Source organism: Tachysurus vachellii, chromosome 5 (genome assembly GCF_030014155.1).
Source record: "Tachysurus vachellii isolate PV-2020 chromosome 5, HZAU_Pvac_v1, whole genome shotgun sequence".
Taxonomy (NCBI): domain Eukaryota; kingdom Metazoa; phylum Chordata; class Actinopteri; order Siluriformes; family Bagridae; genus Tachysurus; species Tachysurus vachellii.
In genome coordinates, this window is record NC_083464.1 from 20,615,878 (window position 1) to 20,638,171 (window position 22,294).

General features: G+C 40.5%; 1 protein-coding gene across 1 annotated transcript; it reads left to right on the top strand.

Annotated features, from left to right (window-relative positions):
* Positions 1-319: 319 nt before the first annotated feature.
* LOC132845929 (transcriptional repressor p66-beta-like) lies at positions 320-22,053 on the top strand. The gene is made up of 11 exons (XM_060870337.1): positions 320-516; positions 12,293-12,670; positions 13,221-13,350; positions 13,443-13,574; positions 16,652-16,783; positions 16,987-17,157; positions 17,414-17,777; positions 17,889-18,091; positions 18,224-18,334; positions 18,972-19,185; positions 19,920-22,053. Exons 2-11 carry the CDS (start codon positions 12,294-12,296, stop codon positions 20,054-20,056), a joined length of 1,971 nt encoding a protein of 656 aa, XP_060726320.1. The 5' UTR covers positions 320-516; position 12,293; the 3' UTR covers positions 20,057-22,053.
* The last annotated feature ends 241 nt before the right edge of the window (positions 22,054-22,294 follow it).

Below are 22,294 nucleotides of genomic sequence, written 5' to 3' on the forward strand. Positions count from 1 at the left end.
TTGTGGTGGATTATAGAGGACCAAAAGATATATAAGATAAGATATGCCTTTATTCATCCCACAATGGGGAAATTTATCTGTTACAGCAGCAAAAAAAATTTATATAAAATGAATAAAGACATACAAAAACATATAAAAAGAGTAGTGGTTAAGTTGTGCGACTCAATAAGTAGGAATTGACTAAAGTTCCCGTGAATAAAGTCAGTCTCCTGCTCGACCTTTACACCACTACAGCCACTAACCACAACAAGCCCATTCACATCTCTCCGTGACCGTCACCGTGGCCCCGCCCCCCGCCGACACGACAACAAACCGTAACGCGAACAACGTCATCGACACCGACGCCGACCAATCAATGATCCCGTCTGAGCGCCGAGCGAGCGCGCGCCGGGGCCCAATCACAGGCTTTGTGTTGCTCGCCGGTGCCGGGATCAGTCGCCAGAGGTAACGGCAGCGTCTCAGCATCCCAAAAGCAGACCGGAGCGAGAGGGAACCTGTGGGGTGAAGGCGACCAAGGTGAGACCGTGGATGAGCCGCGGCCCGCGCGCGCGCACTCACTCACTCACTCACTCTCTCAACTCACCCCTAAAAATAAACAAAAACAATTAAGGGCCGTGCTGGTATTTATACGCCGACGCTCGCGCTACATATCCGTACAGCGAGATTTATTTATTGCGCTTTGCTTTAAAGATCGCATCGAGGTGTTAACGATCCTGTTAAAGTAAAACACACACGATGGTCGTGTTACAGATACGTGATGCGTGTGTGCGTGTGTTTCTCCGTCAGCTCGCACTTTATTTATTTTTTTATTATTGTGTTTTTTTTGAGGGGGTAAATAATTTCCGCTTTTGCGTTTAAAACGAGCTTTTTTATTGTTTCTTGCTATGAACTGAGTCTCTGGAGGTTAAAACCCAACAGATTTAGGGTGAAAAATAATCGCTCTAAAAAAATCCCTTTTCCCTGGTGCGCGACTACAGTAAACAGCAAACTGTAAACATGAACGATTGCAACGCGAACAATGGGTTTATTATGAAATACAGGGGTTTTATTTGGATCCGGTTGCGAGGTTTTGATGTGATGCGTGTCGCTGTGAGTGAGTTGCGGATGGCGGAACCTCCTGCTGTGGGATAAAATAGAGATCCTGCCATCAGCCATTTGCGTAAGTCGAGACGTGTTCGCCCTCAACTTGTTTCGAGAGCATGCAAATGGCTACCATGTAACGTCCTATTTATCAGTGCATGCTGCTGCTGCTGATACACAAGAACACACAATGGAGTGAGAAAAGTAGCAGCTCAGCTCGAATTGTACCACATCCTCCAGTACACATGGGTCAGTTTGACAGCTTGATTTCACTTTGTCTTTCTGTGGTGTGTGTTGTTTTAGAACATGGAATGAAGTGTGTGTGTGTGTGTGTGTGTGTGTGTGTGTGTGTGTGTGTGTGTGTGACAATACGAGGAACCAGAGTTCAGGAGGCTGGAGTTGTTCATAGTGGATTAGATCTGGTGGGGTTATAAACACAGCCCCTAACACTCACATTATGGTGCTAGATTGCTGAATAATGTACACTTGCCCTAAGCACCCGGTGACCCGTCCTCAGTTAATAGAGAGATGAATCTGACATTTCGTCTCCAGTAAGCTCGCTTCTATGAGGTGACTGAAATCTGCACTGGATCTTTTTTACGATTTCCCGACTTGTTTCTTAAGCTCTGTGAGCACCCTGGAAAAAGTGATCCTAACACCATAAACACAATAACCTTGCTGCACTTGTGCCATTACTTTAAACCGTAGTTTTGTTTATTATCTTGCGTTGTATAGTACTAAAGGTAATAAACTGTACTGTTCTTTGTTGATTGTGTGACTCCTTGTGCCAGGTAAGGTGTATGTGGTGTACCTTTTTAGAAAGCTTTTAGAATAAAGCTTTTAATTAACATCAGTGGTCTCAGTATATACCTTTTACATTTTTTTTATATAAAAATACTATTGGACACATTCCTTGAGTACCTGCTCCAGAGATATGCACTGTAGGCTGACGTGTGTGTGCGTGTGTGTGTGTGATTGTGCCCTGCTGGCATCCTGTCCAGGGTGTACCCTGTGTTGTGCCCTGAGTGTCATGGGATAGGTCCAGGTTCCCTGCTACCAGTAAGCTGTGTAGAGGATGGTTGGATGGATAGATGGGAAATGGTCTGTGTGTTTGTGTGAGAGAGAGAGAGAGAGAGAGAGAGAGAGACAGCTGTGCTCCAGTGTTAGGCTCCAGGCTCCACATGACCCTGTGTTGGTACAGTCACCCTTTAATTGCACCACACTAATTCCAAGGAAAGGTTAATACTTTATTTCTGTATACATTTGGAATGACAAATTTGACTTGTCACCGATAATTTCTTAAGTTTCTAAAAATAATTGCTGATTCAGTCCTTCCAACCAACTGACTCTCTTTTTAAGGATGTTTAAATCTGACAGTCTATTAGTTAATTGTGGCTTGCTTGAAGTTATGTTTTTTCCCCTCGTGTTTATTTCACACAAGCTCTCAGTGTGAGGTGATTGTGTGACTGTACCCTGGAACCAGATCTTCTGTATTTTAACCTAAGCTGTTACACACACAGCACTCACAGGTTGTATCTAATACACTAAAGAGAACTTGAGTTTAGTAACCACACATACCCAGAGTAGTTGTCATGTTACATATAACTTGACTTGAATTTAGATTTTCAAACCTAGGCAAAAGGGCAAGGAAAATTAAAGCTAATAGCTAATAACAGAAACAGTTTTGAATCTTAGGCTCAGAAAGATGATCAGTACATCCTATATACCAGTATGGCATCAGTGAGTATGTTGTATCTGATGCTAGTGAAGTGAACTAATATCTAAGCTATGGGCTACCATGCATGCAGCAGTTTACCTTTGACATGGTTTAACTTACTGGATCTCCAGGTTGTTGAAGTCTGTGTAAGCATGTATGTAGTATTTCGTCGCTGTCGGGCAGAATCCTCGTATCTCCAAAACCATTATTTTTCAGGAAATTAAAAAAACGCAGTATTTGAGTTATTAAACATTCATTCATTCATCTTCTACCGCTTATCCGAACTACCTCGGGTCACGGGGAGCCTGTGCCTATCTCAGGCATCATCGGGCATCAAGGCAGGATACACCCTGGACGGAGTGCCAACCCATCGCAGGGCACACACACACACTCTCATTCACTCACGCAAACACACACTAGGGACAATTTTCCAGAGATGCCAATCAACCTACCATGCATGTCTTTGGACCGGGGGAGGAAACCGGAGTACCCGGAGGAAACCCCCAAGGCACGGGGAGAACATGCAAACTCCACACACACAAGGTGGAGGCGGGAATCGAACCCCGACCCTGGAGGTGTGAGGCGAACGTGCTAACCACTAAGCCACCGTGCCCCCAGTTATTAAACATTGTATCGTTAAAGTTGTTATTATACCTTATATTGCCATCATATACTGTTGTGTACCAACATTAACACAACATTTTCCCAAAGTCACGTTTTATCAGAGATACAATCTTTATGACTTGGGAGCAGGGAGATACGAGATTATGCTGTCATGATAAGAACGGTACGGACACAGACGTAAGTCTGTGGTCACGTTGAGCCTTTTGACAAGAGAAAAGGCTTCAATAGTTAACCAAAGCTAATGACTGTAGTTACATACATCTTCCTAAACTCTATTTTAAAGGTTTAAGAGCTATAAGTGATGCAATACAAAACACGATAAGCTGATTAGGCTGTCTAATAGGTAGAAATTAGTCTAATCTGCTCGCAAACTTACCTTCTTGGCTCACGGGTTTCTTTCTGCACAGAAGCATTACAGCTGTCGATTTTTAACAAAACAGACCTACTCAAATGTATCTAACCTAATTATTTTCACTTGTTAGTGTCCAAAAAACAGTGTTTTACATGCACAGTGCCAAGAGAGGCATTGTCTATAAGTAGGCTGACTTAAAGTCAGTAAAATAATAATAAAAACAATAATTTAATAGTGGTATCCAAAACATTCAATTTAATTCAAATATTATATTATAAAAAAACATTTTAAAACGTCAGTGAACATGTATAATAAGCAGTAATAAATAGATATTTAAAATACATCAATAACACAGATAAACACTGATAAAATCATAGTTAAAGGGATAGTTCACCCAAAAAATAAAATTAATAAAGTTCAAATTATCGTTTCACTACGTTATACGGCATGTTTACGTATAATAACGAGGCAAAAAGCCAGCCAGCTTGCTTAAAGTGATGAGCATGACGGTTGAACATAACGGTTTGCCTTGACATTGTAAGATACAATCCTATCTTATCTGCAGTGCACAGGGTTTAGTCCGCGTTGCAGTGGATTGTCTTGCGCTAAATTCCTGTCCTCAGACGAGCACCAGAACTAGCAGGGGTCAAGATTTTTTTTTTCTTTGAGCCCCATGAAAATCACTTTAGATAACACTTTAAGACGTGTTGATTCGTTGCGACTCTTAATCTTGAGGAGAAACATGCTGCGCAGCTCTCCCGCGTTGAAGTGTCCAATGGAGTTAAGACATTTGCGTTCAAGCTATTTTCAAGACTTTAGATTGGTTAATAACTTGTAAAAATAACAGACCCACGTGGGGACTGACCAATAGTATCGATATGTGAAAAAATATGAAATTGACCAAATTTGGACATACGAGGTTTCCACCCAACAGCGACGATTTATGTGTGTGTGTATAGAGTACTAACCACTGATGGCTCTGCTGAGGGATAATTCCCTGTTCTGGGGTTAAAAGCCGGACTGAGCTTGGGGCTACAGATACAAGAAGACAAAGACTAGTGGTGGGTCTTAAAGGGGGAAAAAAATTAAAGCACCCTAGTAGCAGGGATCTCCCTCTTTCTCTCTCTCTCTCTCTCTCTCTCTCTCTCTCTCTCTCTCTCTCTCTCTCTCTCTCTCACTTTCTCTCACTTTCTAAGTATTTTAGTTTCTCTCACTTGTAATCTGGCTTCAAAACAAAATAAGCAGGAAGATTGTCTCATGTCATTGGAATCTGCCACATTTAACATTTAATCATTACTCATACAGGACACTCACGGCTGTTCCACCTCCAATGTTACACGTGCACACACACACACACACACACACACACACAGAGTTGCCAGTGTAAACTTACAGATAATCATATGACCCTCCTCACACAAACCCCTTCACAGACTGGGATCAGTCCTAATCCTTCTCACTCTCTTGCACACTTAATCAAAAACAGCAGGCCAATTTTGAAGGACAGTGGCCACAGCTACACCCCAGAATACCATGACTTCTCAGGGCTTTTGCATATGAACCCACTCAGTTTGTTAGACATGTTTCTTTCACTCTAGACAAATCAAGCACTTTGACTGACTTTGTAACCTGATTTTGAGTGGTTTCCTGAGCTGGGATAATCATGCTTGTTTGAGCACCTACTGTATATACACACAGACCTTACACTTTTTAACTGTGTGTTTGTGTGTGTGTGAGAGGGGGTGGGCATAGAGCTTAGACTTCATGGTTTATGGGGTGTCTGCAGTTTTTGGCATTTCTGCACAAAGCTCTGTTTCGTTTCAGGGAACTCTCTGCATTCAGTTTAACCCTGTCCTGGTGCTGACTTTGTTCATCTCTCTTTGTCTCTCTTTGTCCAAGGCCAGTCCTCTGTCCCTCCATGTTTGCCATGGGCTACAGCAGAAATTAAATTGATTAGTGGTACTGTCTAAAAATAGATGTACTGGTTGCCATGGCAACCCCCCAGAGCCCGGAGTTGTTGCCTTGTTTGATGAAGACCTGTGCTTAAGTGTTATAATATTGAGAGAGACACAGGCTGCATGACGAGCAGATATCGCTCTCGTTATAGTCGACTGATGTTGTCCTGATTTACATGGCTACTCTCTTCCTATTTTCTCCCCTTTTAGGTGACCCTCTGCCTCTTCCTTTTAGAAAAGTCTATTTTGCGCCTGTGTGTGATGTGTGAGTTGCTCCCCAACACCCCCCACCCCCCTCCACCAGGTGAGCTCCTCTCCAGGGAAGAAGCCTCAGCTATAGACAGCAGTGATGAGAAAAGAAGCAGATCTGCTGCTCCAGCTTGTATAAGACAGGCTTTGGAGTCTACTCTACACAAATTAGCAGCGTGCCCATTCTCTTGGCTGTCAGCGTGCTCTGTGTGTGTGTGTGTGTGTGTGTGTGTGTGTGTGTGTGTGTGTGTGTGTGTGTGTGTGTGTGTGTGTGTGTGTGTGGGTTGCTGAATGGAGATAAGGATGAAGTGCTGTCATTTGGAGGCACTGGCACACGTGCCAGAACTTCACTCCGTTTTGGTGGCTCACTGAATGTGTTTGGTGATTGCATCCAGTCCAGATTTGTATCTGGTCTCATTTCTGATCTGCATTCGTTCTCATATAATGTGATTAGATTACACAAGCTCCACTGTGATGACCTCCCCTTTCTGCCATTACATCTTTTGCTAATAGATTTGTCTGCAGATCATTTGGAATCGACGTATCCAAAAATGGTCCGCCGGGGCTAAATTTTAACTATTTGTTTCCTGATAGGAAGAAACCAAACTGAACTCCAATGTTCCCTTTGTCATTGTTCATTTCATTCATCTGCCAACATTGTGTGAGTTCTTAAAAGGCAGCCATGCAGAGAAATGATTGTTTCTGAGTTAAAGGTTAATGAATGTATGAAATGTGTGGAGAGCATCTGCAGGTGATGGAGTCTTATGGTGCTTTTGCATGACCTAAACAAGCAGAAGTGTGTGAATACGAGCGGCTCCTCGGGGGTCTCTGTGTAAGCGCTTAGTGTTTCACTGTGACTTTCTTTCAAGTACATGTACAGTGTTTTTGTCTTTCTTCAGCCATGCCATGAGATGCTGTGTTTTATGTAATAGTTCAGGATAAAGGGGCACTGCAGGAAAAAAGCTAATCTCAATGAGTGAGTGAGTGAGTAAGAGTGTGTGTCCCCTTAAATACAATGAATGTGTCTGAATCAAGGTCATTTATTGTTTTCTGCATTTTGATGTAAATTGTGGGCATTTTTTATGTTTGAGTGGCAAAGCAAGCCTCACTCATTGATTTGTCTAGCTCTGTGTTTTGTCTATCTGCTGTACTGTTTAAATGTCAAGCTCAAGGTCACTAAAATGAACTGACCCTAGTTTATTATTTGAATCATCATCAATCCCAGTGGTTAGTGCTCATGGTAATAGTAACCTCTAACTACTTTATTTAAACTTAGGTAAGTGGCTTAAGTCTGGCTAGTGTGCAATAAATCATGACCTACCCATTCAGTTTTAATACATTTAAATATAAATTAAGTGTAAACTTATAATTTAAAGAAAGAATGTTTTGTATTGATAAAATGATTAAGTGTAATTAGCCAGACTACATATTTGTTTGCTTCACTTTGTTCATAGGTTGTTACAAAGTCATCAAATCTTGCTTTTTATGGGTCACCTAACACTTCAATGTTCTCTGAGGAAAAAGTAAAGCACTTATCATTATGGTATCTCGCCTACGAAGGGCCAGGAGAGGAATCTGGGTCTTCCAGTGAGAGCAGAGTTAATTGAATCCTTTGGGCATTGGGCAGTGCAGGGCATGACTGGGAAACAAACCTGTGTCTCAGCAGCAGAGCTGAATTGACCAGTGCGGTGAAGTGTATTATAGCTGATGTTTGTCTCTCTATGCAATATGGCCGAAGGTTTGTGGACACCAGACTGAACTACATTTTATGTGGCCCTTCCATAAACATTTCCCACATATTTGGAGTCACACATTTTTAGAATGTCCATGGTATATGGATATATCTATATAGAATATGGGATGGTCATGTGAGTGTCATGGTCAGCTGTTCACATATATTTGAACATCTATCGATCTGTCAATCTGTCTGTCTGTCTATCTATCCTTTCTCTCCATCTTTCTTGCCTTTTTTTAACTTTTAAGTTTGTCCTAGGCTTTGGGGCAGTATGTTTTCCTAGTTCTTTGTGGGTTCTCAGCATATCTGTCTGCATTACTGTAACACATTTTCCAATTTGCACCAAGATCTAACTCTCATCCTGCACCAAGGACACGGTTTTGGTTGCTGTTTAGATCTCGGTAACTATGACAAGGAAGTGAACAAACTGTGTGTGTGTCATAGATATATTCAACTAAAACCAAAGTCTTCTTTCTGTCCTGTGACCACTCCCCTCCCCAAAATAACATAATTGATACTTAATAAAAGTTTGAAGAAATTTAATACAATAAACTTGTATCTTGCCTAATAGAATGTTCAATAACAAATGTCCAAACTTAACTTTGATCAGAATGGTAGCAGATTTTGAATTTGGAAGCATGACTTGGAAAGTCTGTGTGTGTCTGTGTGTGTGTGTGTGTGTGTGTGTGTGTGTGTGTGTGTGTGCGCGCGCGTCTGTTTCTGTGTGTGGGATGTCCGTTGTGAGTGTCTCTGTAGAAAAAGAAAGATGGGGGTTGGGTTTGTTGAGCCCAAACTGCCCAGTACAGTACAGAGAGCAGATTGATTGGCAGCCAGATGCGAGTGTGTGTAGAGGATTGTGGGATGGGGGATGGGTGGTATAAGAGGTATTGCTACATATGTGTGCCACTGACTGAAGAACAGTCGCTGGATTTGTGCCACTCTGCTGGCATTAAAAACTCTACAGTGAGGTGTTTGTGTGTAGAAAAGTAAGAAAATGTATGTGTGTGTGTGTGCGTGTGTGTGTGTAAAAGACTGGGAAGAAAGATGGAGTGAAAGAGTGTAAAAGTAAGTGTGTATGTGCGTGCGCGTGTACGCAAGGGGAGGGGGTAGGACAGGGCTAACAAAGGATCTACACACACTGGCATGACTTAGGCTTCCGTGTGGATGTTTCTTTGTGGGTCTCCAGCAGTAATGTAATTCAGGCTTTCACAGTCTGACTTTTAAAGCTTAATCAGCCTGTAGCTTTACTTCTTTCCTTTCTTCTAACCACACACACACACACACAGCAAACTTTAAACATATTTAATTTCCAACTCCGATCTAGAAAGTCTATAAGGTTTTCTTTTGGTGTTGTTGAACATACCACCATCGAACACACACATTACACATTGCAGAACACATTCATGTATTTATTTTGCATCTGTGGAATGTTTAAACTCTGGTCTTCTGAGGAGATGGATGGTGGATGCGTAGACAAGAGGGTTTATAGAATGTATGCGTTTGTGTGTCTGATCTTGTCGCTTACCATACCTCCATCTTAACACCTCCGTTTTCCTGCTATGTGAGAGCTGCTGGAGGCGTACAAGGACTGTGTTGACTGGCAGAGAGCCCAGTGCTCTGTGTGTGTGTGTGTGTGTGTGTGTGTGCGCGTGTTCGTGGACACATATGCAGCTCTGTGTACAATTATGGTATGTGTCTTGGGCAGGAAAATAGGTAGCTGATCAGTTGAGGGAGTTAAAATGAAAGAGATTGGAGAGAGACACAGTGGTTTTCTGTTTCAGAAAGGGATAAGATGGACCTCCTGGTGAGAATATCACATTTGAGGATGGTTGCATCATGCAGATCTATCAAAAAAAACTCGGCATGAGTGCTTTTTTCCTAAGGGTTTTTTTTAATGCAGTTAATATTAGTTTTATTCCCATATTTTTTGTACATAAGTTTTTTTTTCCTGTTTCATCTCAAAACCTGTGGATCAGCGAGGAGTCACTACCACTATAAGCATTTGGTTCTCACTGCATATATGAACGAGTGAGCAGAAGGCTTTGTATGTGACGTGTTAAGGAAATGTGATGGTTTGCCTTTATCTATGCAGTACACACTGCACAGAATAAGAGGAACAACCACAGATGAAAGTACACTTGTAGCTAAAAGGTTCCTTAAGGTTTCTTTGGATGGTTCAACTTTCTGAAGAGGAACCTTTCTGAAGGGAAAAGGCTCTTCTGGATATTCGTGCTTTTCAGGATTTAACTGTAAAGACAAACTGAATAACCTTTTGAGTTGGTGCTAGTTGGAATCTGTTGCACCGTAAAAAAATAAATAAACGGACCATAAACCCCCAAGCCAATTAAAACAAAAAAATAGCATGCTTGCCTTAAGCAAAGTATATGAAAAATAGTCAACTCAAGCATTTAAGACACTCTGTATGTGGTTAATGAAAGGGCTGGATTGTTGAAGAGCAGGTTGGAGTGGCATGGTATTGTGTGAAGAGCTGTTTTGTGCTTAGCTTCAAAAGATAAAGATGTTTCAGGAACATCGTGATGTGTTGGGGAGTGAAATTTTGGAAATTTCTATGACTTTATTCATTTAAATGTTGAAAATTCTGACCAGAAAAATGACCGGTTTGCTCGTGGTGCTTTTCCGATTTAGGTTTGATGAACCTTTCGAAAGCATGCCTATACAGACCGTGTACAGTAGTTTATAAGTAGTAGTTATATATTAAAAAGCATTACGCAAAACACAATGCTGTTTTTAGTTAGTACATATGGCCTAGTAGATATATACTGTATTGTGTTTTATTCAATTATTGCATTTTATTATTTAAAAGCAACTCCTTATTAGAGTTTATGCAGCAAAACAGAACGATAAGCTTATTTGGTTGTTAAATCCAGCATCGTTTGTGTCATGAATTTTGGTTTCGGTTATGGCCAAGAATTTTTATTTTGGTGTTTCATTAGCAAATTCTGAAAGTTTACAGCTACTCAGCTGAATGATCTGCCACCCACTGAGGAGACGTGGGTGGAAGGAACAATGAGCAGAACCTGTCCGAGGACCTGAGGGTGGGAGTCTGTGGAAGGAGAAGTTTAGGTAGGTGTTTAAGGGCAGGGCCGTATGGTGCTTTGCAAGTCGGTTTTATTTTTGTTCTGTATACAGCGTGAGATGGGTAACCAGTGTAGGTGGAGATCCAGAGTAATAGTAGGTAATATTTTTTTTTTTTTTTTTGGGAAATGGGTGAATAATCTGGTTTCAGAGTTTTGAAAGCACTTTAACTTTTGGAAAAGAGATCATTTAAATGGTCTCAGGAGTTTTCTATATCTTACTACAACCATGTATGCTGCTTGTGGTTTGTTTGCTCTTTTCACAGTTAGTTAAATTATCTTGGAACAATTCCATCTTTATTTTATCCCATTAATCTACAAATCTGTTATTCATACTGTGTGTCACTGGGAACCAATCAAATACTAGCTTGTATGCCTGTTTAAAGACGCACTACTTTAAGGCTCATCTTGTCCCTCTGGACCTGCCTGATTCATCCTGATGCTCTACTTCTGCTTGGAGTTTTCTTTGCTGGTGACTTACCTTCTCTTCTGGACAGTCACACATAGATACTCTAAAGACTCACCTTTGCTTGTATTGATGACAGTAATCTTACCTGCATGCTGTAGACTGGTACCTGAGAAGTGCTTCTCTAATCATATAGACTGTCCTGCGCACATTATGGTCGTAATTGCACAAATTGCACTGGATAGGTTCCCTTTTGAGTCTTGTTCCTCGTTTTTTTTTCTTTTTCCTCTTTCCTTTTTCTCTGAAATGTCACCTGAGTTCTAAACCCGCATCTAGATTTCTGCTAAGCTGTTTTTGGGCAACGTTTAAAAAGCTCTACAAATCAAATGAAATTGAATTGAGAATCAGCTTGGACATTTGATTAGCTTTAAATAACTGAGTCTGTCTGCAATTATTGTCTTAGTCTGCTCTACACTGGCTTTTAGGAAGCAAAGTCGTCTGGAAAGGTGTCGAAAAAAAGAGCAAATTAAACATTCTTCCTTTATCTCACTCTCTTAGTCAAATTGATCATTTGATCAAGTGCTTACTTCTGCTTGTTCCATTCTCTTTAAGTGATGATCCAACTTAAATCCAGATGGTAGTGTTTGGGTTAAAAGGTTGCAATCAAGGAGAGGAAGGAAATACAATGGAGAACAAATAAAATGGTCTTGATTGGGGAGTCTGCATGGTTTTAATTGTTTCCCTGTAAAGGAAGTCCTCTATATTCAAAGCTTATCTGTGTTTTTAATAAGATCACTGCCTCAGGCAATGGGCATAAAGCATGTCTAAACATTTGATTTGATGAACAAAAAAAAAGACATGCTGGTTGTTTTCTCACAAACAATGACAAAAGAGTTGAAGAACATGTTCAAACTTAATATCAGCTTTACTAAACTCTGGAGTCGCAGTGGAGTGATGAGACAAGCTGTATTCTGAATTTGGGTATATTTCTGTGATAATATATTTCATGACAGATTATGCAGGAGAAATGTTTTGATGGCTGTGCATCATTTTGTGTGTGCGTGCACATTCTCCTCCAGAATGGACCGTTTGAGTGAGGAGGCATTGCGGCTGAACCTGCTAAAGCGAGGCCTGGAGCCAGCAGAGGAGCGTAGCAGAACTCACGATGACGTCCTGCCCAAGAGGCTGAAAATGGAAGGTCATGAGGCCATGGAGAGACTGAAAATGCTCGCACTGCTCAAACGCAAGGACCTGAGTGGCCTGGAGAGCGGCTCTGGAACACTGGGGGATCTGCGAGCCTCTGGAGGCAGCAGCCACTCTGCGTTACAGAGCTACACAACTTATGAGGAAAAGCTGAATGGCAGCCTCAGGACGCCAACCGTGTCTCACTCTCTTATGGGTCGCAGCGGGAAAGAGAACATCAGTGATGAGCCGGTGGACATGAGTGCTAAGAGGAGGTGAGGGAGAGAGTCTGGTCAGTTTGTGCTGTGTGGGATACAGGTAATGTACAAAACTCAGGTCAGGATCAGCATAACTAAATTAAACAGTGATCCAGATTGTGTGAGTGGGAGAATCGTGCAGTGTCGATTCCTGCTGTGTAATACACTTCTAGTGTTGACTGAAAAGCTTTTTAAATCACCGGTGTCACAAAAATCTCTTATTAGTATGATTAGCACACTATGCTCTCCAGCACGGAACTGGAAGTGATCGGGTTATTGTGGCTCAGTTCATGTCCCACGACCGTCAGAAAGCGACTGATGGGCCCTTGAGCTGGCTCCTTTTCCCCCTCAGATGCTTAGATTATATTCTGTCTCAATTATATGCTGTTTTCTATAAAAGAGTTTACCATACGAGTAAAACATAATGATGAAACATAATCAGCTGACATACTGCCTTAAATATTACCTTAACGATAATATGCATGTTAATAAAAATAGATGTACGTAAATATGTGCCTGTAATCTTTCAATGAGATGTTTGACTCTCTGATTATATGTATGACTTCAGTGTAGTGGACCGAGAACGTCACACTCCCTCTCCAGATGTGATCGTTTTATCTGACAACGAGGCATCTAGCCCCAAAGGTGCTGCAGGCAGAGAGGACAAAGTGAAACCCGTAAACCTAGACATGTTTAAGGTAAAGAGGCAGTGAGGAGATCGTCTGCGCTGTATTTTAATGTTTGTGTTTGTTTGTGCATTATGAGTGTGTGTTGTGTGTCTGTGTTGCAGGGGAAGAGTGTCGCTGAGCGACAGCGAGTCATTAAGGCTTTAAGAGAGGAGCTGAGACTTGAGGAGGCTCGTCTGGTTCTTCTCAAGAAACTCAGGCAGTCTCAACTACAGAAGGAGAACCTCGCCCACAAGGTCTCTATCTCGGACTCTTTCTGTTTCTCTCTTCACTTCACAGTTCAGTTAATGCCTTGTCTAATAAGAAGTAATGAATTTAAATACAATTTTTGGAAGGCCAGAGAAAAAGACTAGTTTTTACTATTGTACAGAAACAATAGATTATTTTACACTGAGCTTAACCCTGGGTTAAAGCAAACATTTAAAACTCAGGGTAGAAGAAAATTTCACACTTTAAAGCGGCGTTAGCACCAATTTATATCCAGGTTTATGAAGACCTTCTTTAAAGCAGAGTTTGCAGTGCTTTTGTGGTGCCAGATGTGTACAGCATGAAACAGTGCGTGTTACAAACTTACGGCTAGATGCTTAGCAGCAGAAACTCAATTAGAAATCGAACAGTGCGTGTTTAATATCCTGTAAAAACCAGGACGTAGCGACTTAACAAAAACGGATCAGTAGTGTCAGGTGAGGAAAAACGTCAAACATTACGGAAGGAGAAATACCTGACGTAGGAAAATTAGCAAGTGCCTGGTCAACTACACTGCACTTAAAAGGTCAATAAAGATTACAAAGTTGTGAAAGATAACAGTACCTGCTCGGGTCCTTTAATTCACACTGGATGCGGAAGTGTAGGACATGCTGTTATTTAAAGCTTTCATGCTATATCTATCAAATCATGGTTGCTGACACTGCATATATGCAAATAAAACGGTTAACCCAGGGTTTAAGTATGTACAGTGTGAAATGTCAGATTGTAAATAGCCAGGATTAATGACACAGAGGAAATTATTCCAAGTTTTCTTTTTATTATTAAGCATATATGCAAAAAATCAGCTGTTCAATGTGTTATTATAATTAAAAAGCAACATAACATTAGAAATCCTGATTGATGTACAGTAGAAAAGTGTCACTTTGTTAGGATGCATTTCTGCAGTGAGAAAAGCAGTATAAAATGGACACGGCCCAGTCTGTGATTTTCATTAGCTGTTTTGTGTGGGTTTTTTTTTTTCTTTTTGTCGTTATTTTATTCATTTTTTTGTTCAGGTGTAAACAGCTGTTTGCCAGATTGAAAAGCTCCCAGAAGGGTGAAAAAAAACAAAATGTGTTCGACAAATTGTATTGTTTTTCATTGGCGTCATGCAGAAAACATGACATCAGCGTACTAAGCCGATGTCAGGGATGTGGTGTTGAGAAGATCCTGACTGCATCATGAAGCTTGAGCTTTACTTTCCAGGAGATTCACCATATAATGGAACAATCTAAAGGAACACCTTTCCGGCTTCTTACAGGTTCATTGTGCTCTCTAGTCTGCTTTATATGTTGAAACAATGATCCAGTCCACAATGATTACTTGATAAAGGTGTTGCTTTGACCTTTCAGTATTTTAGTGTGGCATGGCTTCTACACATTGATGGACGTGAAATAGCAATGCAGCAGAGTGAAATACACTGATATCTGACATGGCTTCAATACACGTTTCGTTTTTAATCAAGACTCATAAGAGCAATGGCACGAAGGTTTTGCTTTTCAGTGTTGGCAAGTCACTAATGAAAGTCAAGGCTGTTTATATATTGTATTTCATATGTTTTCATTGTTGTGATTGCTTTTTGGCATTGATCTTTGCCAACGGATTTTCCCAGTTTATGTGTGTTTATACATGGTTTGGACAATTAAAAAGAAACACCTGGTTTTAGCCCAGGCCAATAGAGCATCGGTTCATCTTAGGAATGACAGATCTGCCCTGAGGGTGGAGGGATTTTGAGGCATTACTCTTGCAGAACACTGGCGAGGTCACTACATGATTCTGGTGGAGGAAACGTTCCAGACTTTCTCCTCCAAAACACCCCATATTCAGATGTTCTATTCTGTTCTTCCTGTGCAAGCCAAGGGAGATGTTCAGTTTCACTTTAATGTTCATTAAAACACTATGCCTTTGGTCTTACTGTGTGTATTGGTGCATTATCATCCTGATACATCTGATGGCACCACCTTCAGCGTAGTCCTTGCCATGATATTGCAGCTCAAACCATCACTGATCCACCCCTTTTCTTCACGCTGGGCATGGAAGAAACAAGTTGATAAGCCTTTTTAGGGCTCCTTCATACAATAATGTCCTGGATGTGGAAAGACAGTGAAGTTTGATTCTTCAGAGAACACTACATATTTTACATTGTCCACAGCCAAAGATTTGGAGCCGACGTCACCATCAGTACAAGTGACCAAACGTTTGGCTAAAGCAGCCTGACAACGAATATTTGACCCTCAGTTTCTTTGTCCAAATCCTGTGTATAAAGTATATCAAATAATACCACAGAAATTTACTTTCTGTATCCACTGACATCCCAAACTGGTTTGGTACTTTTCTTGCATTTAAGCTTTTGAGCAGGGGCTCTAACTCCAGTCCTCAAGACCCCCCTACCATACACAGTTTGTTGTAATTTCTGCTACTGACATATCTGATCAGCTTTAACATGTCTGATTAAGCTGCTGAGAACCTCAGACTGCAGGGTCTCAACGACTCCAGTTAAATTATTGAGTAATATCAAATATTAAAACATTTTATAACCATGATAAATGGTTCATGTTAAAGCAATCAAGGTCAGTTTTCTCTACAGTAACATCTGAACATTTTAAGTAATAAGAGGAAATTTAAACCTGTATAATATTCTTCATTCTTTGTCTGTATTCAGGCTTATTACTGCTTTGGGAAAAATCCCTTTTATTTGTCACATCCCCTCATAATTAAGTGCCCTGTGAAAAAAAAAATTGTTAACAGTTCTAAAGCTGAATTTCTTTGGCCGTAATGAGAAGCCGGCTGCTTTTGTCTGGACGACGAATTCCAGAAGACAATGAAATAAGATAATGGAATCGTAATGAATAACAAAAAATAAGATAAAATGATTGAAAAATATAGCAGCTATACATATTACAGATTACAGAATGTAATGTAGCATTTTAGCTATTTCTTCCTTCATTATTTATGCCACCGCTGCCTAGTAACGTAGTAATAGTAGTCAGCATTGTATTCTTTGGGAGCCACATTAAAAGTCTTCTTGTGTGTTTAAATAAATGTTTTTTCTTCATCTGTCACTCAGGTGTCAGTGGTGCAGAGCAGTTCTTCATCCATTCATCCCTCAGCTCACAGCTCTCAGTCTAGCAACAAACTACCCATCAGATCTGGCCACACACACCACAGTGGAGATGCCCAGAACCTTCGTGCTGCACAGGTCAGGAGTCCACAAGCTAACTTTAGCACACATGACCACATACTTAGAAGCTCTTGCTTTTATTGTGTTAAGCAGTGTAACCTCAAATATCAGCAGAAATGCACAGCTCGTGACTGCCATCCTGTGGTCATGAAAAAAACCTGCATTCTTGAGTGAAGCAAAGCCTTGTGCAGTTTGTCACTGTGAGCCGTTTCTTTCCTCAGGGTCAGAGTGTGATCCGGTCTGCAGCCAGTGCCTCCATACCCCAGATGATGATGTCACAGCGAGTGGTTGCTCCAAGCCCGGGGCAGCTGCAGGGCCACAGAGTGCTAAGCAAATCTAGCAGCATGCGCACATCCACAGCCAGCATCAACAGCACTGTTAACTATCAGCAGGTACTGTGTGTGTGTTTAGATGAGTTTATATACCTGATGCACTCACAGAGCACTTTATTAGGAACACTTGTAATTTGAACACAGTTGTGTCTCTGCCCAAAGTCTTTATGTAGAGAAGTAACAAAAACAGCCTGTATGTAATTTAAAGTACTTTTATTTTATATCCGAAACCCTTTTTTAAGTCAGTTTATACACTGAACATGTGTGTGTGTGTGTTTTTGTCTGTGTTTGCGTGTACGTGTGGTGCTTGATACAGGCCTCTAGTCAGCAGGTGCCTGTCCCCCAGCGTTCCAGCTCTTCCTCCATCTACATGAACCTGGCACACATGCAGGCAGTGGGTGTGGCCGGGCTGACCGGGGGAGTGGGGGTGGCTGGTGTGACAGGTGGAGTGGGTGTTTCTGGGGTGGGCTCTTCCTCATCTAGCTCTGTGCAAGATGTGGCCAGCAGTCAGGCTGCAGCCAAACTGGCTCTACGCAAACAGCTGGAGAAAACCTTACTGGAGATCCCTCTGCCTAAACCACCTGCGCCTTTGCTCTACTTCCTGCCCTCAGCTGCCAACTCTGAGTTCATCTACCTGCTGGGCCTGGAGGAGGTGGTACAGAGTGTTCTTGACAGCCAGGGTGAGAACACTAATAGTGCTGGTCATCAGACAGATCATTTGCGCTTTATTTTCATTAGGATATTAATTTAAATTTACTGGTCATTAAAACTCTATGCGTGTGTGTGTGTAGGTAAGCTGTGTGGGACATCTGGTCGTCTGGAGCCCTTTGCTTGTGCTCAGTGTAAAACAGATTTTACCCCTCATTGGAAGCAGGAGAAGGGCGGACGCATCCTTTGCGAGACATGCATGACGTCCAATCAGAAGAAGGCTTTGAAAGCTGAACATACTAATAGGCTGAAGAATGCCTTTGTGAAAGCTCTGCAGCAAGAGCAGGTAAAGACAAGGTCCTCCAGGTGTACCACTGCCTACAATTTGCCACTAACACACTTTGTGCTTCAAATGCTTATTCTGTGTGTGTGTGTGTGTGTGTGTGTGTGTGTGTGTGTGTGTGTGTCTGTTTTGTAGGAGATTGAACAGAGATTACAGCAACAAGCTGCCCTGTCCACTAGTTCTACAGTGTCTGCAGCTAGTGTGAGCAAAGCCGAGTCCATGATGAGGCACCACACCATCAGACAGGTACATACACACACAAACAAGCATTATTTATTGTAGTAGTGATCTTTAGCATGGTAGTGTGTTACTGTGTGTGGTAATGTTACAAGAGGATCAGGTGCAGCAGTGCTACTGGGGATTTGAGGGACAACCAAACAATTTGGCCAAAAGAAGTGACCGTTAAACACAAAATAAAATGCAAAAATTAAAAGTGTACAAGGAAGAATGTCGGCTCAATAAAGTAGGTATAAAAGGTAGTTCAGAGGTGACACTATAATGATTATAATCAGTGTTGGTTCCATCCATTGATGCACTACATATAGGGAGCTGACAAAATGTACACTTTGTGGCCTATGGTTTATAGTTGTATATGCACCTGTATATGATAAACTAGTCTGAGTAACACGAATTGTGTTCACAAAAGAGCACATTTTAAAACATATAGTTTTAAGAAACTGGTAATAGAATTTCCATCTAGCTGTTTTCCTTTTTAGCCATTTTCCTTTATAGGCCTTTATAGGTCTTATAGTTTTCTAACTAGGGTGCAAGTGGGATATAATATGAAAAATGCAAGGAATAAGAAGTTAGACATATTTCTACACCCACCTGGTGACCCAAGTGTGTACATGAGCTATGAACATGTGTGCATATTGACCTGCAGGCATCTTCAGCACAAGTTGCTCAGTCCCAGGTGTCTGTGCAGCGCAGTTTATCAGCTGCGGGTTCTGGGTCAGCACGAGGTGTCCTATCCAACTTTGCACAGGCATCCCAGCTTGCTCTACCTGGCACTATAATGGGCATGACCAGCAAACACTGCTCTACGTCAAGCAGCCGGTCACAGCATGACGGCCGACATCAGTTGTACGGCATTCCTGGTGAGTAACTTGTTCACTGGAGGTAATATAAGCAGACCCATTGTTTGATATAATGAGTATGTTACTACATGTAATATTTGAAATCACTAAGTCTTCTAATTCTTGGGTATCAGATGTGTCTTATACACATCTGATACTGACTTTAATTTACAACATGCTAAAATGAGATTTGAAATGAGATTTAAAAATGCAATTTAAAATATCTGAGTTTAAAGATTGTTTATAAGCTACCAAGCCTGAGTGATGTTCTTGTGTTAGGATTTAAAGATCTGGTTTGAAGTGTTCAAAGGTTTTTAAGTGTTTCTAGAGAAAGTGGTTTGAAATTTGCATTTATAAAGGGAATTTGTGAATGCAGGATTTTATTGCTGGCAATCAAGAGCCACACATAATTTCCCTTTTTTTATTAATTAATCTTGGACTAAAATCAATAATTAATGAATTTATTAATAGCTGTGGTTCTTGTTTAGGCTCAAATGAAATCCTGCAGATTCAATGGCCTTATTAAATGAGATTAAATTGGATTGTAGCTGGTGTAAGTTTAAAGACCATTTATCTAGCCCTAAAATAATCAAATAATACATTTTAATAAAGTTTATCCCCTCTTTAATTTTTTGGCTTATTAAAGATTACTCCCAATTTTATTTCATAGTGACAAATATTGTGGGATTTTTTTTATTTTTTGTTATTAATTAAAAATATTTATTTATTTATTTTCACCTTCACTTTCTCTGTAGGAGTCAACATTGCTTACCTGAGCTCTGGTAATGTTGGGGGTCATAAGTCATCTAGTTTAGCAGACAGACAGCGAGAGTACCTGCTGGACATGATTCCTCCTCGCTCCATATCCCAGTCTCTTACTGGACAGAAATAGGCCTTCTCACACGTAACCCCAACACATGCACAAACATCTAATCATGTCAAGCTCGCTCTCATATTTTCTCTCTCTCTCTCTCTCTCTCTCTCTCTCTCTCTCTCTCTCTCAGATGGTAACACATACACACACACAAACATTCAAATATCTTGCCACGTCTCCCAGTCCCCTGTTGCATGCAGTGCCTGTCAGTCTGCTTACCAGCTACTCTTTCTGTGTAACACAATCAGTGACTGTATGTGGTGAACTTCACCAGTAAACTGCAGTAACTCTCTGCAAGTATGCAATCCCTTCTCAACACTGCTTAACCCCTACAGTCTTCATCCCTCAAAACTATGTGTGTGTGTGTGTGTGTGTGTGGACATGTTTTGTACATTAATGCACTTTCTGGTGAGAATATATTTTTAATTTTGCTGTTAATATTTTTGAATGTGTGCGGGTGTGGTGTCACTATACAGAGTGAGACAGAAGCTCTTAGTTGACTGAGAGAAATGAATTAAATGGACATTGTGGGTTTTTCCACCTATGAAAGCAACTATCAGTGTTTTTAAGAAGATGGGATTTAAATGAAGAAGTCTTATTATATCACTATGTGGAGAGCTTTGCTTTTGGCTACTTTTAGCTAACTGGAATACTTACACCCTGTTACTCACTATTTCTTGTGAGGTCACATTTACTAACTCCTTTTCCGTGCACAAACATGTACGTGCTTTGCTTTAGATCTTGTGCTCATGAATCATTTATTTTATGGTGCTCTCCCTGAATTAGTCATTTTTCTCATCAAATGAGGAATTACTTTTGTTAGTCCACCTTTGACTTTAAACATGTAAAGTTAAGAAAAATTATAATTACTTATAGTGATAAGTATTGAATTTTAAAGGTGCTGTTTGTCAGATTTTCCTCTCTTCACAATGTGCTTTACTGAACTGAGGAATTTCTCATGCACTGCCCCTTTAAGTGCACAGTGCAATATTGGGCAAGAAGGTGATTTTTTTTTTTTGTGACTGAATATGAACAATTTATGGCCCTGCACCATGATAGATAATACCTTTTCCACATTTCTCTATTAAACATGTATCTTTGTTTATTCATCTTTTGTAAAATATGTACAGAATAGTATGTTCCCTTTTTTATTTCATTATACCATGTGCCCCAAGGTATGTTTGTTGTTTAACAAAAGAATTCTTCATATCTGTAAAGCTGATTTTTAAAAATATTTCTTATGAAATACCTGTAAAAATTCTTTTAGAAATTTAAGCCATTTTTCCCCTTTTCATGCCCCTTTTATCTTACTTTACTTGAAAACTGGTCAAGGTTTTATGAACATTAAGCTTATAACAAGTATTACAAATACTTATTTGCATGAGCAGATGTATTCTTAATAATGTATTATAAATATGCCTTTAGCTTTTGGGGCTCAAAACAGGAAACAATGCATTTGTACATTACATAGGAAAAAAACAAAAGTCATTGATATTGTGAGTGTCATTTTGTCATGTGTTCCCTTTGTAGTGCTGCACAAAATGTATGAAATTACAATTTTCTTTTGATTCATTCTTAAATATGTTTTTGTCCCCTCTTAATCAGTTGTGCTGTGTGCTTCATCTGCCTAAGAGCTTCTATTAGAAGACTTATCTGGCCACAGTATTTCACTTAATTGTCTGTAAAAGTTTGACACGAACACACATCCCTTTGTACATTAGTGTTAGATTTGGGACAACTCAGACAACTCAGTGAAATGTTGTTGCCTCTGGCAATCAGAGATGTGCTCAATTTTTAATGTCGGTCCTCTGGAGATGGCCATTTATGATCCCAGGGCTGGAAAAATGCTCTTGCTTTTCACTTTCTTTGCTGTTATTTGTTGTTATAAGCGCAACATGCTGTATTTGCTGTATTTGAAACTAAACAGAAGGAAGAAAAAATGTTTTCTTGCAGGCCAAATGTTGCTCTATATAATTTCAGTAAATAAGCTTACAATAAAAAAAATAATTAAGAAATGACTTAACGTTTTTATTTATTTACTTACTTCATTTACCTTCAGCGTTCAGATGTTTTGGCATCAGGCACAAGCAGGAATTTTGGCCCTTTTCACTATTTTAATGCACTGTTTCTTCTGTGTAAGATTTTCCTTCTCTTGGCTGATTTTCCTTCCCTAGAGGCCCCCTGTCTACTCACAGCCCTTGTTATGAGTTAAACTTTCTCCTTTGTAGCAGCACCTTTAATGAGCAGACATGTGTT

What these genes read in the sequence shown, in the direction of transcription:
- LOC132845929 (XM_060870337.1), top strand. Translation starts at nt 12,294, where the DNA reads ATGGACCGTTTGAGTGAGGAGGCATTGCGGCTGAACCTGCTAAAGCGA. An exon ending in AGGAGAACCTCGCCCACAAG is followed by an intron (nt 13,575 to 16,651) that starts GTCTCTATCTCG and finishes TCTGTCACTCAG; the next exon opens with GTGTCAGTGGTGCAGAGCAG. An exon ending in GCACTGTTAACTATCAGCAG is followed by an intron (nt 17,158 to 17,413) that starts GTACTGTGTGTG and finishes TGCTTGATACAG; the next exon opens with GCCTCTAGTCAGCAGGTGCC.